The sequence below is a fragment of the Myripristis murdjan genome, chromosome 10 (assembly GCF_902150065.1).
Source record: "Myripristis murdjan chromosome 10, fMyrMur1.1, whole genome shotgun sequence".
NCBI classification, from domain to species: Eukaryota; Metazoa; Chordata; class Actinopteri; order Holocentriformes; family Holocentridae; genus Myripristis; species Myripristis murdjan.
This window is the reverse complement of record NC_043989.1, coordinates 23,455,187-23,472,829: the sequence shown is the minus strand read 5'-3', so window position 1 is coordinate 23,472,829 and position 17,643 is coordinate 23,455,187. Positions and strand designations below refer to the sequence as shown.

General features: G+C 40.4%; 1 protein-coding gene across 1 annotated transcript; it reads right to left on the bottom strand.

Annotated features, from left to right (window-relative positions):
- Positions 1–235: 235 nt before the first annotated feature.
- On the bottom strand, positions 236–15,223 carry slc43a3b (solute carrier family 43 member 3b). Its single transcript, XM_030062532.1, has 13 exons — positions 15,019–15,223; positions 11,633–11,921; positions 10,869–10,998; positions 7,881–7,927; positions 7,669–7,745; positions 6,745–6,837; positions 6,492–6,631; positions 6,143–6,261; positions 5,882–6,025; positions 4,035–4,142; positions 3,544–3,730; positions 2,941–3,064; positions 236–2,204 (listed from the first exon to the last, which is right to left on the bottom strand). The coding sequence occupies exons 2-13, from the start codon at positions 11,814–11,816 to the stop codon at positions 2,079–2,081; spliced, it is 1,479 nt and encodes a 492-aa protein (XP_029918392.1). The 5' UTR covers positions 11,817–11,921; positions 15,019–15,223; the 3' UTR covers positions 236–2,078.
- Positions 15,224–17,643: the final 2,420 nt, after the last annotated feature.

The window sequence follows — 17,643 nt, the reverse complement described above, 5'->3', positions numbered from 1 at the left end:
AAGGAAAACCTGGCATGACATTTTATTTTCTTTACACATTTTATAAATTTGACTTTTTTTTTTTTTTTTAAGGGACATCTTTTGGTAAATAACAGCAACACGCACATCCTTTGCTAGGCTTTCCTTCCCAATATGTTTGCAGCTTCATTTGTGCAGCAGTCATTCCCTGCCAGGCTTTCCATTAAGATATCAGTTAATGAATTGAAAACAAAGCTAAAGGCAAATAAAACCAGCAGTGGGGTGATGTGGCTCCACAGGGGATGTCAAAACTCAATTCTGTGGCAGGCCTTCATAATATCACTTAGAAATGTTTTGTTTTGGGTGTCGGCATTTACAATACGTTGCTCCTCTTGCTTTGTGCAATAATTCAGTGTAATATGGTTGATATTTGCTACTTAGTATGCTCTGGCAGGACTTTTTCTTAAAGCCTTATCAGAACTCAAATACAATTATAATTTAATTATAATATGATTATAATTTTGTTGTTTTTTATCATGAATATACCACACCATTACTTTTTTTCACTGTCAAATTTAGAGTACAAAGCATGTGTGCATGTGAAGAAAAAATGCCTAGGATAACTCAAAAATTGCTAGACTTATTTCCATTGTGGCCTTGTAAGTTACTGGATGTAAAACTTAGTCACTAACATATAATGGGCAGCTGCATTCAAATGTATTATTGGATACATCAGACTTTCTCAGAACAGCTGAAAAATGAAAAAGATTATTTAGGCTGCACAGGCAAAAACAGAGATGAAGAAATTTAGAGTTTGTTCTTTTCACTACACTACCCAAGTTTATATCAAAGGTGAATTTTATTTGGCACAGCTCACTGTAACATTTATAATTCACTGCAACATATTTACAACATATACCAGATTTGACACTTGGCACTTTGGAAAAATACATTTAAATATAAAACCCAGGTCTATCAGTAAAATAACATTGAGAGAACATATCTTTATACTCAGGCACGTAGCATAAGTACATTTCATTGAAATACTGTTTTCTTTCATGACACCAGAGCCTGCTTTTCAGCTACATAAGAACAATGAACACCTGAGGCTTCCTATGGATACAAACCAAACATGCTGTTAGAATCTAACAGCATGTTTGGTTTGTATCCAGGACAGTTATATCATGTCCAGCACATAGCTGTTATTAGTGACTTACAGCTTCGCTGTGACACCAACAGATGGAAGAGTGGCACAGTCTCTGACAGTCAACAACACTGATGGGTAGGAATGAGCTTGCACTTGAGGCTATGAGAACACAGCGTTTGCTCAAAACTGTGGCCAACTTCTCAGTTTGCCCAGTGCAATCCACTGATCGCACTGGGCAAGTCTTCTTTGGCTGAAGGTTAAACGATCATATCTGATGGAGTACCATGCTCTTTGGAGCTCAATCTGCAGAAAATACAGGCTTGTACTGAGGCACTCTGAAACCACTGTCTGATCATTCTTCGAACAGCACAGTGTTTAGACATGTCACCATCACAGTGCACTAATATTTGCATAGCTACAGAGCTGAAAATAAGACAAGCAAGTTGAGGCACGTTACAGGCAGAGTATAAACATAAATATCAGCATCAGTTGTGAAATACACTAGCCAAGGCTCACGCTAGTCATTGCTAAAGGTGGATTTCCCAAAAGCATACTAGCACTGCGTCCATGCGTTTGATTGTAATTCAGTCTTAGTGCTGAAATGCTTTAGGAAGCTGCTCAAATTGAGTTGAAACCAAGCTCTTACAAGAGTGTAAACAGGTTTGTTCCATCTCTGAACTCTCTTTGATAATATGTACTGGTAAAACATGGAAAACAAATATATATATCCTGGCAACAAGCTGATATATTGTTGAAATTTCCATTTCATTCCATTTGGCAGTTAAAGGGAAAAAAAGTACCTCAAATTTCATTTCCAGAATTTACCGAGTGTACTACAAGTGTACCGAATGCAACCTCACCTGACTACAAACTCATCTATCAACACTTCTCAACATAAACTTCACTCAAAAACTAAACATGTGACCAGCAGTTTTAAGTACACATCACCGGTTCCCTTTACAGACTGTTGATTTTAAGCTGAGGAAGTGTCGGCTTCCTTGCTTTTGGCTCGCTGGGAGGCGAGGCGTCGACAGTACAGGTAAACGTAGGCAGGATGGATGAAGGCCAGCATGCTGAGCACAGTCAGAGCTACGTTCACCTGCAGACAGATGGAGAGATAGAAAGACATAATAGCAGACATAATAACAGGCAGATAAACAGCCTGTCACAAAAATATCTACGCCTCCTCCCTTTGTAGGTTGACCACATCTAAAAACACTGCAGTAGTTAGGACAAATATTAGCATTTTTATTTTGTTTGACAACCGTGTTTCAGAAAGCACAAATATATCAGGGTCAGTTTGTTGCGTCCATACTTAAATATCATCCATCTTAGGAACAAGGTTACACACATTCATGTGAATAATTCCAAGGCAGTGTGAATAATTTTGGAAGGTTACATTGGCAGAATAAAATCCTTCAAATCTTCAATAGCAACCAAAGGTTTTGAAAAGTGGAGAACATGTTGTAACATGTAACATGTTTTGAAACTGAGGTTATGACTGTTTTTCTTGCATCTATTCAAGGCAAGGAAAAAATCCAAATCACAATCAAATTATTAAAATCAACACACCTATGCTTATTCAAGCGATGGTTAGGGCGGCTACCACTCATCACTATTTGAATATTAAAAACAAGGGGAGTGTCAAAAACAATGACACATTTTCAGAGAGGGGACAGTCAGGATACAGAACCAAAAGGATCATGACTGCAAACTTTCTTATGTTGGGCTAATGGCAGATTTGTAGTTGTATCAATCTGATTGATACATCATATGATGAAATCACATGATGTCCTCCTCTGGGAATGGTGACAAAGAAAAGTCTGTGTACTCACATATAGTGGGTCTCCTCCCAGGGCTCCTTTGACCAGGGCGAAGCAAGGATACTGTAGCACAGAAACCACTGCAGACAGAGCCATGACCAGGCCATACAGCTTCCCAAAGTGACAGGGTGGGAAACTACACACACACACACACACACACACACACAAGGTAAGAAGAAAGGAGGTGTGGAGAAAATGTAAGAGATGATTAAATTACATTTAATATATTTGACTTGTTTATAATAAAATAATGAAAAACTCACTACAATCAACAAAAACAGCATTATTATTATTTTTTTATTTACACTCACCTCACTTACTGTTTAGGTTTCTCTGACAGTCTGACCTGTGGTTTGTAATCCTTTGCTTTTTCTTTTATTGCAGCTTTTATATTCTAAGTTCAAATAAACTACTCTGAACTCAAATACAAAGTGCTCTCTGATGTGCAGTCATGTATTAGCATCTTGTCAGTTGTGTGTGTGCAGCTGGTTATCGGTTTATGTGTGTTTGTACTTGCTGCTTGGTTGTAACTGTGTATGTCCTCAGGAACGTATGTTTAAATTTATCAACTTTGAAGTATGTGTTTGTGTGTTTATATATGTGTGTACAACTCACGCCAGACTGATGAAGGCTGCATTGCCGCCGTAGAGGAAGGAGCGGTTGAGCACCTGCAGGATGAAGGTGAGGTACTGAAGGGGCAGGAATGGGGTGGCGGCGCAAACTGAGAACAGCACACACTGCAGCGCCGTCAGAAACAGAGAGAGCACTGAAGCCCGCAGGTCAGCCTCCCACTCGCTCACTCCTGCACACACACACACACACACACACACACACACACATACATACACACGCACATGCATCCACAGATAAGATGGAAAATACTGGTCAGGTGTGCACACACTGAGACAACAGAGCAAGATCAGTTGTTAGGTCAGTGGTTGTCACCCATGTGCCACCAAGGCCACACACAACACCAGCTAATTTCACCCTCAGCTAGTCAGTGAAATTAGATGTTGTGGATGGGATGAAAACCTGCAGACTGCTGCTCCAGTGTACAAATGGATTCAAGGTGTGCCCTGTCTCTGGGCTCATTATTTGTGCGGTACCTGGGCTGCGGGGTTTGCCCTTGTGTCTGTCCATGATGACGCCGTTCCAGGGAGCGCAGAGCACCCCACACAGCTGGGTTATAGCAAAAGCATTGATGTATTGGCTCACTGCAGGAACATACACAAACAGGGAGGAGATGATTACATGAAACAGAATATGGCACTTGCAGTGTTTTAGTGAGTCTGCCAGAATATTAGACATCAACATTAGTATTATTCAATGTTGTGAATGACTGACGTTATTTCTAGAGGCCAGAGTTTCTTCTCTGTGGTGAAAAAAACAGAGATTATTCATTTTCACTACAGCCTGTTTAATGCAGGTGTAATCGCATTAGAGGCCTTTTCTCCATTAATGCAATTAGTTTACCTGATTTACGAAACTAGGACTTGTAGCTGCAGTCTGTTCATTTGTCAATATTTCAAATGCCACTGGTCAGATTTTGATGAAATGTTAGAAAAATGTGCTGCTGATCTTATACTGACAGAGTAGAGTGTCGATGCACAATGTTCGAACATAGCGTTCTCATGTATCCTCTTGTTGTTCGTGTTCACTCTCACCACAGAACGTAACTGTAGCATCTTGCACCGTAGCATCTTGCACTGCATCCAACTTTTCTTACTTCCCTCCCAGGTGAGTCTCCATAGCAACAATGTATGACTGAACAACAATCATGCACATAGAGACTCACATGCTCAACTTTTTCTTCAGATAACTCTGTACTATTGTACTGACTTGTCTCCTTGCTGCAAGAAAAATAAACGCAACTGCTTTGACTTCGGTGACTCCCTGTTCATTTAAGAACTTTCCCAACATGAAATGTCATTGATTCATTGTGCATTTTCAAATTTACACTGAGCGGCCTAAGGGAGGTGCTACCGCATTTGTTTATGCATTTCACAGTGTATTTCTCAAAATTTAGAGGAAGAATGTGTTTCAGTGGTCCACTGTGGCACTGAATCTGTTATGGTGTACAAATCTAACAACAGTTAAATTTATGCGATTACACAATTTAGAACTCAGAATAAATAAATGTGATGCAAAAGAAGAGGGACACCGCGGTAGGGGAAATGAGTACTCTTGATATCACAGATATATGAAAGAGGAGAGGTCAGTGGCACATGAAATATTGCTTAAAACATAATCCCACAGAAGAGCGCTGAAGTGAGGTGGAAAAGGGGTACCTAAGTCATCTCTAATTCAATGAACGCTGTTCATTGAATGTGCTCATGTTTTTGGAGAACAGTGAAGAACTAATGAACATGAATGCACTGTTGTATGGCACCCACGGCCAAGGATTTACACCAACTGGCATGCATCATGGCTAGTGTAAGTTCGAACAACACAAAAAATCTCACATTTTTGTGCAAACTGTGCCTGCACTGATTAGCATCAACACATCGAGCTGACGCGTCCAGCCAGTTTAGAGAAATATGTACGAGTGAATTATTATCACAAGAAATCATTTACAAAGGGTAAGACCACGATAAGACCAATCTGCTTTGAGTTGTCTGCTATATAACACAGTGTTTACATGGTAAAACATATGCTCACATTGTTTTTTTAATTCATTCAGTTTGGGAAGTGTGCAGTGGCAATGATTGCACGCTGGGGATGGATGGTAGGAGGAAGTTCTACTGAAAAAGAAGCTAAGCAGCTAATTTTTCTTCTTTTGAAAAAAAAATGGAAGAACTAGTTGATTTTTGGGATTGTGGGCTGGTGAACTTCATTCAAAATTCAAAATTATGAACTGTGAATGTGAGCAAGTTCATTTTAATTATTGTGAACTGAACTTTGAGCTAGATGTTGGAAAGTGTGTATTTGCACAACACTGACTGTGTGTGTTTACCCAGTGAGGGCTCTCCCCGCGTCATTCTCTGCAGCATGGGGTTGAGGGTGCCGATGAACAGATAATGTCTGAGCTGCATGACAGACAGCCACATCAGGTGCAACATAAAGAACCAGGACAGGAAACACTCACGGAAACTTTTCTCTGGGGGAAGACAAGATGGTGGCGGCTATTAGTATTCTACAGTAAATGGATTTTTTAAAAAAGTCTCAAACTGTGCCATAATAAAATACACACGTATACAAATGCCCATACACACACCTTGCTTTGGGGGGCTGTCCTTGTTAAAAGGCATTCCTTCCACAGCGTCGTCCTTGTGAGTGTCATCTTTAGTTGCAACCTGCCGTGGACTGAACGTCTTCGTTTTGCCACAGGTCATCCTGATTGGGTAAAGGTCACAGTGAGGTCAGGCACAGAGGGAGGGCATTGTGGAATCTATAGTCAAAGTCTTTTGTCAATGATAACTTGATTATTAAGGTTTTAAAGCCCCCCTACCCCCACCCCCCACTACAATTTGACAGGGTACCCTTCAAATGTATGTGCATGTGTGTGTGTGGTACTGGTATCTTTGTATGTGCGTGTATACATTTGTGGTGGTGGACGTTCCTACCCGTATGTGTAGCCATCAGGCAGAGGGTAGGGGATGGTAGTTTTGGGCAGAAGGAAGAACGTCCTGAACAGGTGAATTGTGGAGCACGCAGATATAAAGAGGAAGGAGGCGTGCAGAGAGATACCGGACTCATATAACAACTACAGAGGAAGACGGAGGAGTAGAGATCATCACCATTACATGAATGTAACCGGCAGTTTTCATTTATGATAGCTGTACTGAGATGTGACTTTATGTGTGAATGTTTCTCTACCTTAATGATGAGGAAGAGTGCTGAGGAAGAGTCAAAAGCTCCATTGTAAAGTGTGATGACAGTAGAGCGACGTGAGCCAAACAGGTTCCCCACCTACAAGAATTACACAAAAACAAAATGTGTGTTCATGAGGAAACTCGTGTGTGGATTTTCTTGCAGTTCTGATTGGCCTATGGTCTACATCCATCTTCTTTTCTATGGTAATATTTGTCTGTTGATGCATACTGGGCAAGCCCTCAGTGTAAATAAAATATTAATTTTGCTGAATTGACTAGTTGGATAGATGTGAAAAACTCAATGAGGCTTTAGACTGATAGTAACAGTATCACCACAAAGTATTCGCATTTTTAACTTGGCCTGAGGCCATTCAATACAGGAATGTATTTATGAGACAACACTGTGGTTATCATAGCAGAGCATAGCAGAACAGGTCCAACAGGGTCGTCCTGTTATGTGCTGCAGTTAAAAAATCACAGGATTGTTGAAACCTAATGGCTTATGATGTTTCCTTCTACAATACCTTTGTGTGATGCTTGATTGATGTGTATGCATGCGCATATTCAGTGTGGATGCTCATATACTGTATATGTATGCCTGTCCAGAAGAAACAGGCACAACACTTGAAAACAAAATAACCTACCTATAGATTTCCTTCAGTGATTGTTTTATTTTTCAGTCAGAAAAAACATAATAGTTAACAGTTTAATTGAGAGGGTCATGACCTCAAACTTGCGTCAAACTTGGCCGATAAAGCAAAAACATTTGAAAACCATCCTTAGAGAAGGGTATTAAACAGATTAACTGAGGTGATCATTTGCTTTGCAGGAATTTCTTCATTGCAACATCATGCTGCAAACAAGAGCATGCAACTGATTCAATCACATAAGGAGGCATGATAAATGTATAATAAAACTTCTTTGGTACCTGCATGTTGGTCATCAAGAACAAGATGCCACCCACTGCTATGAAGGACAGAGCAGGGAAGAGGAGGACAGACAGAGCTGATGGAGACAAAAAAGGAGAAAAATAAGCACCCGTGGCTGAGAATCATCCTGTTAGAGCCCAGTTCTTCTCAGTACTCATAAGGCACCACGGATGTAAGGTAGGACATAATGAGCAGAGGAAAAAGCTTTCACCTGAACTTGTGAGGGCCACAAACAAGGTTCCTGTAGTGTAGAGAAATCTGGTGGGAGAGAGAAATTACAGTCTTATCGTGTCATCTTGTCTTGGCAAATAATGAGCAGTAAGCGGTAAGTAAGTGCAAATAGTGGATATTTGAGATGCAAAGGAACAATAAAAAACACAAATCAATATTATCACCTAAAATAAGCAAAAAAGGCACACTGGTTAAAAAAGACGGACAATCAAAATAAACAATGAGAAGAAGAAGAAGAAGAAGAAGAAGAAGAAGAAGAAAGGCTTGCATATTATATACATGTTCCCATGCAGATTCTGTGTCTCCTCCTGCTCAGCTCTACCTCTTTCCATCACCACTGTCTAACTGGCACTGTTTGGAAAGCCTTTGGCCTACTTTCACCCTCTTTTACGTGGCCCACCTGTCTACGTGTATTTGCTTTCTGTGGCTTTCAAATTCTTGTCCACCCTCTTTTAGTGGAAACATATGCATGAGCTTAAGACCAGATACCAAAGTCTATTATTGTGGATTAGTAAACGCCAGGGCTGAGACTGAGGAGGTATGTGTACTGTGTAACCTATATATGTTATGTGTGTGGGAGCGTATGTGTGTGTATGTCTGAGTGTATATGTAGGCATGGGTCTAATGATAATAAATGTGAAGAGGTAGAAGGTAGGGAGGGGTAGTTAGTGACTGCATCTTTAATACGTTAACCTTAGCCAACACCTCTAACCTTAACAACCCCAGACTCAGCACAACACACACACATGCGTGCGTGTGTGTGTGCATACACACACACACACACACACACACACACACACACACATTTACAGATACACAATCGAACATTGCACCTATCAACATTGTACAAAAAAAAAATGATATCCCGATCTAGAGCAACTTAGAATGAGTTAAAAGAGACTAATAGCAGCATAAGCAGAAGTGAAATGGCGAACAAAACAGGTGAGCAACAATGGGGGAGACAACACTTTTTCTCTTCCATACTCCCAGACTGTGGCTGTTGATGTTGCCTCTTCCCATAAAAATTCTTTCTATTTTTTTGCATTGCCAAGGATCATGGTTCGGCATGTTCACTTTGACTGCATTCCTAAGGTCTGCTGCTCTCCAGCTCTCAGCAACTGACGCCTGGCCTCCTCTGCTCCTCTGGAAGCATGTTTTTGTCCCGATGTTTGGTCTCTTCGTCTTTGTCTAGCTGTCCTACTTGTCCGTCTTGATTCATGGGACCATGCATATGTGTCCACCCACACCTACATTACATACAAGCACATATGGACTCATTCAAACACAACTGTTTCTTCCCCTAACTCAATGACACCTCTCTCTCTCTCTCTTTCGCTCTCTTTCCATGTGACTGAACATCTGTTGTCGTGAGCAAGTACACATGGGAACCACTTGGAAAACCACAGATGTGCTGGAAAAACAAGAAAATAATGCTGCAGCTAAAGCCACTCAACACACTAGCATTGGCTTAGTATTCACAGAGACAGAGGAACAGAACTGAAGATAGGCCGATTAATTGGCCAGCCAAATCCGCATCGGCCGATATCTGCACTCACGAGGCTAATAAACAAAAAATGTATGGAGACACATCTAAAGGCAGCCTTGTTAGTGTGGCTGTTGTGGAACGATGTTAGCACTCCTTATCTGCTTGCAAAAGCTGAACTAAAATTTTTCAGAGTTTAGTTTTTTGATTACCTGTGAACATTTATATAATTGAAATTTTTTTAAATTTAAACTAAATGCACTACAGACAGACGTCAAATCTACAGCAAATAGACAAAGCAGACAATAACATTAGTGTTAAATAAATGTTCATTTAAGTTCTGCAATTTTGTTTCTCATTTGTTATTATTATTAAATTGTTCATCCCTCATCCGCCACCTATCTATCCTCATACATTTTATTGTTTGTTATCTGTGTTTACAACATCTATTGCACGTCTGTCCGTCCTGGGGAGGGATCCCTCCTCTGTTGCTCCCCTGAGGTTTCTTCCTATTTTTCTCCTTGTTAAAGGGGTTTTTTAGGGAGTTGTTCCTCATCCGATGTGAGGGTCTAAGGACAGAGGATGTTGTATTTTTCTGTAAAGCCCTTTGGGACAAATTTGTATTTGTGATTCTGGGCTATACAAATAAATAAAATTGAATTGAATTGAATTGTCTTTTATCAAATATACCCCGCTGTCTATATATCGTTGTCAGCATCGGCCACTGAAAAACGCATATCGGTCAACCATTAAACAGAGCTGCAAGGGGATGGGGAAGAGGACAGATGTCCCTCTGTCTTCAGCTAAACAATGTTTGCTTTACTAATAACTGCTCACTCCCGCAGCCCAGGACTCTGATGTTTAATTCACATTCACTACAGTCAAACAGTGTTACAAAATTAGGAGTTTCAGCCAAGCAATCTGAATGGTCAAAGGCACCGTCCACCAAAGATGATCCCAGCAATGCATTTAAGGTTGCTATGACAACTCTTGTTGCAACAAGGTATCTCAATTACAAGCCTTATTGTTCTCACTTGTTTTCATACTATAATATAAACTGCTTCAAGAAAGAAAATGTAATGTACATAATAATGCCACTTATTAATGCACAGTGAATGAAACACGAGTTTATGTGTGCTGATGTCAGCAGCATCATCTCAGTTATATCATATCGTTATATCGTATCATCAGAACTATATTAATGTTGTATCACAAATGTGTGATGCCCCATCTAATGTAATCATGGTAAGCAAAAAAAATGAAGTGAAAACTGTCAAAATGTTTGTGATTCAATTTGTTTTCCAAATTAGGTTAGGAACTTAACAGTCTTCTACTGTTTCCACCCTTTGTGGCTGTGGAAGCCATCTGTGCAAGTTAGAATAGAGGACATCAGCAACATTGTACCAGTACTGGCCTGGTGCCATCCTATTCACCCATCCATTTTGTTCACTGTTAATCAAGTAAACGAGATGTCATCAGACTTACATTCCAAACAGCCGAGCTACTGTAGTGCCAAACCGGTCATACAGATAACCATTGGGCAATGTCAGGAAATTATTCATGAAGGAGGCGATGGTGAAGACCAGCGAGAACTGCTCATCCTGTCCACTGCAGTCTGTCAGAGAGACACAAAAAGAGACAAAAACTGGGTGATGGGGTAGAGAGGGTGTGTTCAGTGAGGGGATGGTGAAGATCAAAGACTCCTAAGGCTCACTCCTCGTGATCAGTCAACAGAGACAGTGGCAGGTGTGTGCATGTGACTGCATGTATGTTGTGTGTGTGCTCATGGGCATGAGAGAAATGTGTGTTTCAATTGTGTCTGAGCTTTTTAAAATAACCAGCCTTCTGGATAGTGAATGACTGTATAATGTGACCAGCCCAGGTTTTGAACTCAGGCTCATTCACTTTGCTGAGGGCATATTTTACATCAGAAAAGGTTTGGTAATAATGCACTTTTTTGATTCAGAAATTACATTCAACAAGAATGTTAAACTCTTGCATGTAATACTGGACTTTAAAGCTCTGAATAAAAAGAACAATATTTAAAAATGTATTTGTGTCCCTGTATGTACATATTAGTGTGGGTGTAAAATCATGCAAAGAACAGATGCCTGAGCTATCCCTGCAGCCTGAAACATCTTCAGTTCTCACACATTCCCAAAGACCTTGTGTTTGACTTTATTTGCTGCATATAAAAACTTTAGAGACATTCAGAATTCAGAGATGTGAGGAGAGGATGCCAAACTGACCTAAGACCTGTGTCCCATTGATTGTAGCGTTGACACACAGCGAGCTGAAGTAGCCCTCCATCTTGAGGACAAAAACAAGTGAAGCCCAACCGAACACAGCCCCGGCGAAGCACAGGCACTCCAGCAAGCCCGTAGCGAAGGTGAGGCAGCGACGTACCGTCATGCTGTCCCTGAGGTCCGACATGGTCGCGCACACACGCACACACTCACGCAGACAATTTTAAAACACTGCAAACACACACACACACACGTGCACACACAAACTCACAGTTCCTGAGAAAAATGGAAACTGAAAAAAGAAGAAAACCTTAAAGATGAGAAAATGCAAGCAAAAGACGCACTGTTTGAATACCAGTCGTTAGATCAGTTCTCAGTGTTTTTCTAAAAAGAGCTGGATTACTCTCATTCAGAACTTGGATAACATACACAGTACAGTTGTTTTTCTGATCCACTAGTTGAGTGCAAAACTGATTTTTATGACTGTGTTGAGTCCCATGTAGCCAACAGCAGGAAGCAATTACAACTTGCAAGCGCAAAGACTTCAAGAAGTGCAAAACAAAACACTGCGCTACTGCAAAACAAAAAGGATCCACTCAGTAATACTCACAGCTCAGCCTCTGGACAGTTTCTCCAGCTGCTCTTGAAGAGCATTCCACCTATCTCCTGCTCCACTCCCAGTTGCTTTATATAGACAAACCTCTTCCTTCCTCTTTCGCCCAGTTCCCTCCCACCAGCCCCTGTTGTTCTCCTGCCTCATTTTCTGTAGTGCAAAACACAGAAATGCTCACTAGTCCCAGCTCTCCAGACACCAGCATAGCTAGAGCGCAAAGCTATGGGATGTATTCCAGAGGCGGGCAATGTTAATGATGGCTAAACAAAAGGCCAAGTCATCAGACTAAATGAAGAGAAAAAGCACAGTGCTTGTTTGAAAAAAGAAAAAAATGGCCAATATTTTGAAGTTTAATTCCTATCTGTGTGAGAACTGGGTTCATAGACATAGAGCATCCTTGAACAATAGTGCTGCTCCTGCATTTGCTCGCTAAGTCAGATGCGTCTTGTGTTAAATTTCTTCTACAGGCTTTAAGAGACAGATTTCCACAGAAACTCATGACTAACCACACTGCTGCAGGCTCTGTCTTATGTGGCATGAAAAAATGAGAGAGGTACAGATTCTACAATGTTAGGCCTAACTCTGTGGAGTTCCAGGAAAACTCTGAGAGCTCTGGCACTTCTCTATTCAACAATACCTTGAAATACTGCACTAATAAAGAGAAGGGCTGTTATAAAAAAAAAAAAAAAAACAAGCCTACACCCTAACTACACCCGAACACAGCCATTTTAAAAAATTTTTCTAAAGTCATCTTGCAGTCAGCTGCAGTATTTCAATTTTTGGACTGGATTTAAGGAAGGATACATGGCAGCTGCAAGCTTGTTACAGAAGGCAGATGTGAAACAGTCAAGTGAAACAAAAGATAAACAACAGAAGTTCTACAGATATTTCAGTTCAAGCTAATATGGCAGTGTCAATGTGCACTTTATTATTAGGTCCCTTTACTGAGCATTGCTGGTCGTGTTGTTTTTTCAGTGGGATACAGCAGGACCAGTGACCAGTGGACCAGTGGCAGTCGTGATGTAATTCATATGTGGAAGTGGCACAACGACCGTCATTCCAACCACAAAGCCTCAAAATAGATACTCTCATCAGATCATCACAAGACACAGTGATCTTTACACATATACATACAGATAGTACGCAACCAGTTTCATCAGTTCTTCCTAAAACATATGACAGAGAGTAAACATGAATAGAGGCAGAACCCACCCTACACACACACATACACACACTCACACACACAAATACAAATTCATACAATTGTGTGTGTGTGTGTATGTGTATGTGTGTGTGTATGAAAGTGTATGGGAAAGGTGTGTGTGCATTAGGTTGGGCACCAGCCCAGATATTGCCTGGGAAGATGTCATCAGCATGCTTGAAATGAAGACCCACTGCAGCCAAACTGCCAGGCTCTGCTTGTGTGTGTATGTGTGCGCGCACGTGTGCATGTGCATGTATGTGTGTGTGTGTGTGTGTGTGTGAGGGTAACGAATGGTCAAACAAAATCTGGACTCAGAAAAATTGCTGACACTAGTGTGTTCTGGGATAGTCGATGGCTAAGTGTCGTAATCTCTCCATATCGTTGGAGAATAAATATAACAAAAATAAGAATTAACCACGGGACCCTCTTTCCCCATAATACTTCTGTCCTTCCTCTTTTGACAGAATCCAGAAGCAACAGAAAAAGAGAGAGAAAGAAAGTGTGTCTAAAAAAGAGAAATACCTCACATGATCTCCAGGCTCATCTGATGGCAAAAAATCCTCAACTCTCAAAAAATGTTAGAATGTGAGCTGTGTCAACTGTCAAATCTTGCCTCATCTTTATTTTCCATTGAGAAACTGTTTTGCTGTGTTTTCGATGTCTTGTGTCTTTCATGTTGTAGCCACTTGAAGTGAAATGAATGAAACTACATCAAACTGACCTGACGTGAACTGAACATGACTCAATGTCAATGAACTAGCCTGAGCTGAATCCCCATCTCCACCACCATACCAGGAATCCCCTATCTACATGCTCTCAAACAGCATTAAATAAACATAGATGGAAAAACAGGCTGGTTAATGTTTAACAATCTAAAGGCAGCTAAGCTGCAAATATTTCACGTTTAAAAAGTCCTTTCATTAACACTACTTTTAATGCCATTTAGTCTGAATACATGCATGAGCCACAGGCAGACCAAAACCAGTATACCACGAGTTTGACCTGATTGAAAAACAGGTTAGTAATTAGTGTTACACTACTGTAGCAATTCATTCTGCTGTAAAACTGTCAGCCTTTGCCACTTGATTCCCAAAAAAGACTACACTTGGTACAATTATGCAAAATTATTGAGTTGAATGCATGGTTTTTATGGATGAACCTTTAATAGCGGCATTTCAGCACTGGTACCACCCCTATCTCTTTCCTTTCATGCAAGATCCTTCCTGCTTTACCACCACCCATGTATGCAACCTAACACTCTACCTGAAAAACAGGTTTTGAAACCCCTTGCTCATACATAAGAGGACACAATTTTAACTATAGAATGTTAAGCCGCCCACCAAGTCCATATGCACACACTACAATACCCACTGGACTTGAGAAATATTGCCTCTATAGAAAAAAAAATAATAATAATAACCGTGCACTGCATGGCACAATGTTTGGACAGCTGCCTCTCCATTCCAGGATGTATACTAACGTGATCGTATGCCCCCCTACCGTGCGACCATTGTACATGCTATACACTGTCATAAGCACATATTGTTTTTCAGACGTGATGCGAGGACCCACCCGCTGTGCTCCACAATGTTGTAGCCGCCGCTGCGTCTTCCCGGGATGACGGTCACCACCCGGATGGAGGGGGTAGCCTGTTTTGTGTGCGTCTGTGGAACCAGCCGGCGTGGGTGGACCTCTCTAGCCCTGCTTCTAGGTCCAAACGCCCAGCCTCCAACACTGCTGCTGGAAATACTGACAGGATGGATAATCGAGATGACTCAGAATGAATGAATGAATGCAATTCCACCGTTGAAATATTTTTTAAAAATTATTATTTTACAGATTTAATGTGAAAATCACACGTTAGGGAAACAAACGACAGAAAGGTTAATATTTTTTATCTCTAAAACTTTTAAGGGCTTGTATTACAGAGACTTTGTTGCCACTGGTTATCAAATGGGGGTACACGTACGTAAGCTACGTTACAGTACTGCAGGGAGTATGTGGTATTTATAAATTAATTAATTAATTAATTAAAAAAAAAAAATGTAAATCAAAAAAATATATATCAGCCATGCATGATTTCTAAAATAAGTTCAATAAAAAGTAAATGTAGCAAGGTTTGATAATCCACATTTTATATTTAGCATTCCCTCCGGATTTGCCCAAGGTGTCAGTTGTGTGTTTTTGGTTTAACAAATGTCTTGTAATGTCATAGCGATGACCTGGAGCCAGTCCAAAATCAAGAAAATGGATTCATTGTTGAAACACAGCGGCAGTACAACTGAAAATAAAAAGAAAGAAGTGAAAAAGAATCAAAAACAGAGTCAACTAAATATCACCAACAGCAGGTTGTTGGTTCAGATATTAGCTAATGGCGCTATATTGGACCTCTTAATATAGCATCAATTTTTTGCCCTCTGGTCAGGGGGTACTTGTCTGAAAAAAATATATTTCAAATAGGGAACATTTAATTGGAAAAAAAAAAGTTTGAGAACTCACTACTTTAGGCTAATTTCGAGTTTCTACCAGTTATACCAGTTATCAGTTAATAGCTGACTCTTATGCCAGCTGGCATGAACAACAAGACGGTTATCTTAGCTAACTTACAGTTGTACAGACATAAACTGTGAAACTGGAATTTAAAAATACATAAATCAGCCAATATTTTGGTACAAATATGGCCTAACTTACCTCGCCAGTTTCACACAGTTTGAGTATCTTATTACTTACAATTTGCCACCTGTCAAACTGTACGAAGTAGACAGTTAAGTGACTCCAAAACATTAGTTTTTGCCGAGTGTCAGAAGGCTCGTAATTTAAAAAAAAAAAAAAAAAAAAAAAAGTATTGGACTGCTCGGTCTCATTTCCAAAACAGCAACACACTTTAGCTTACACAACTTACTCTAATATTAACTAGTTGGATTGACTGGTTTTCCATATTTACCGTCGTCCTTTTGCGGAAATGATTACTATTCTATGTTTACAGTAATTTTGCGATACCATGAAATGTCCTCATTCAGTGTTTTTTTTTTCTCTGGAGTCTCCACCAATGATACAACTGAAACGTAAAGGATTATTTGGTGGACACGGTCTACTCGTTAGTGGAAGCAAGACACAACTGCGACACTAAGTGCTTTTTGCCACTACTAAATATGGCAAGCTGCTGCAGGTAGGTTATTTCGGTCTGTGCTGCCACCCACTCGGGTTCCTCAGTGTTTTAGCGGCCCCGTGTGGCCGTTCGTTAGAATTACACGAGACGAGGTACAGTGCTGCTGCCAAGTCTGCAAAACACATGGAACAACAGCTACGTTTGGCCTGTCAGAACGAGGGTGAACTCACACCAACCTTGCAGCTGGAGTGTAAGGTATGACACTGATTAAATGCAGAGGCGAGGTGATGAGTTGTCAAGTATGCATACATTAATAGGATCAATTTCATATTGAATGTTTTGTCTTCAAATAATTTCAGTATATTAGGGAGTCAAGAAATTACGTCTAAATCTGATTTTTCATGCTATGGTATAGAATATTATTTCATAAATAAAATAAAATTGCCAGTGTGTGTCAGTGAGATTGTTTTTTCCCCCCTACCATGTTGTGTTGTTTCAATGGGCATTATCTTTCTTGAAAGCATAGTCCAATACCCAGGTGTAATGTGCATGCAAAATGCCATCCGCACTTAAAAGTACAATATCATTATTTTGTACCTGCAGTTTGTGGGTTGCTTTTTGCTCAGAAAACAGTCTGAAAAAATTTAGATAGCTATGACTGCAAAATGCCCCCAAGAACATAACAACTGATTTATGATAAGTGTTGTGTTGTATGTTACACTTTGTTTGATGAAAAAGCTCACCCAAAATTGAGGATGAGTGACACTGTCAGTTCTTGAAGTGCTGCACTCAGTGCCACATGGGACACAGCCAGGAGTCAACACTGGAGGAGGAGGTACATAATGTTGTGTCCACATGGGAACCAAACTACACATGAGAGTCTGGAATAGATCTTTTTCCCTGCAGCTAATTTGATGTGAAATATCAGGGTCAACACATGTCTTACTAATGACATTAATTAAAGTTCAGTTCCAGCGAGCCAACCAGCATGAACAACACGAGGACCCTGGCTCTGTTAGATGTAAGTGAACAGACCTTTAATGTCATCAGTAACGCCTGTGTTTATCTGCTATTTCATGTCAAAGCAG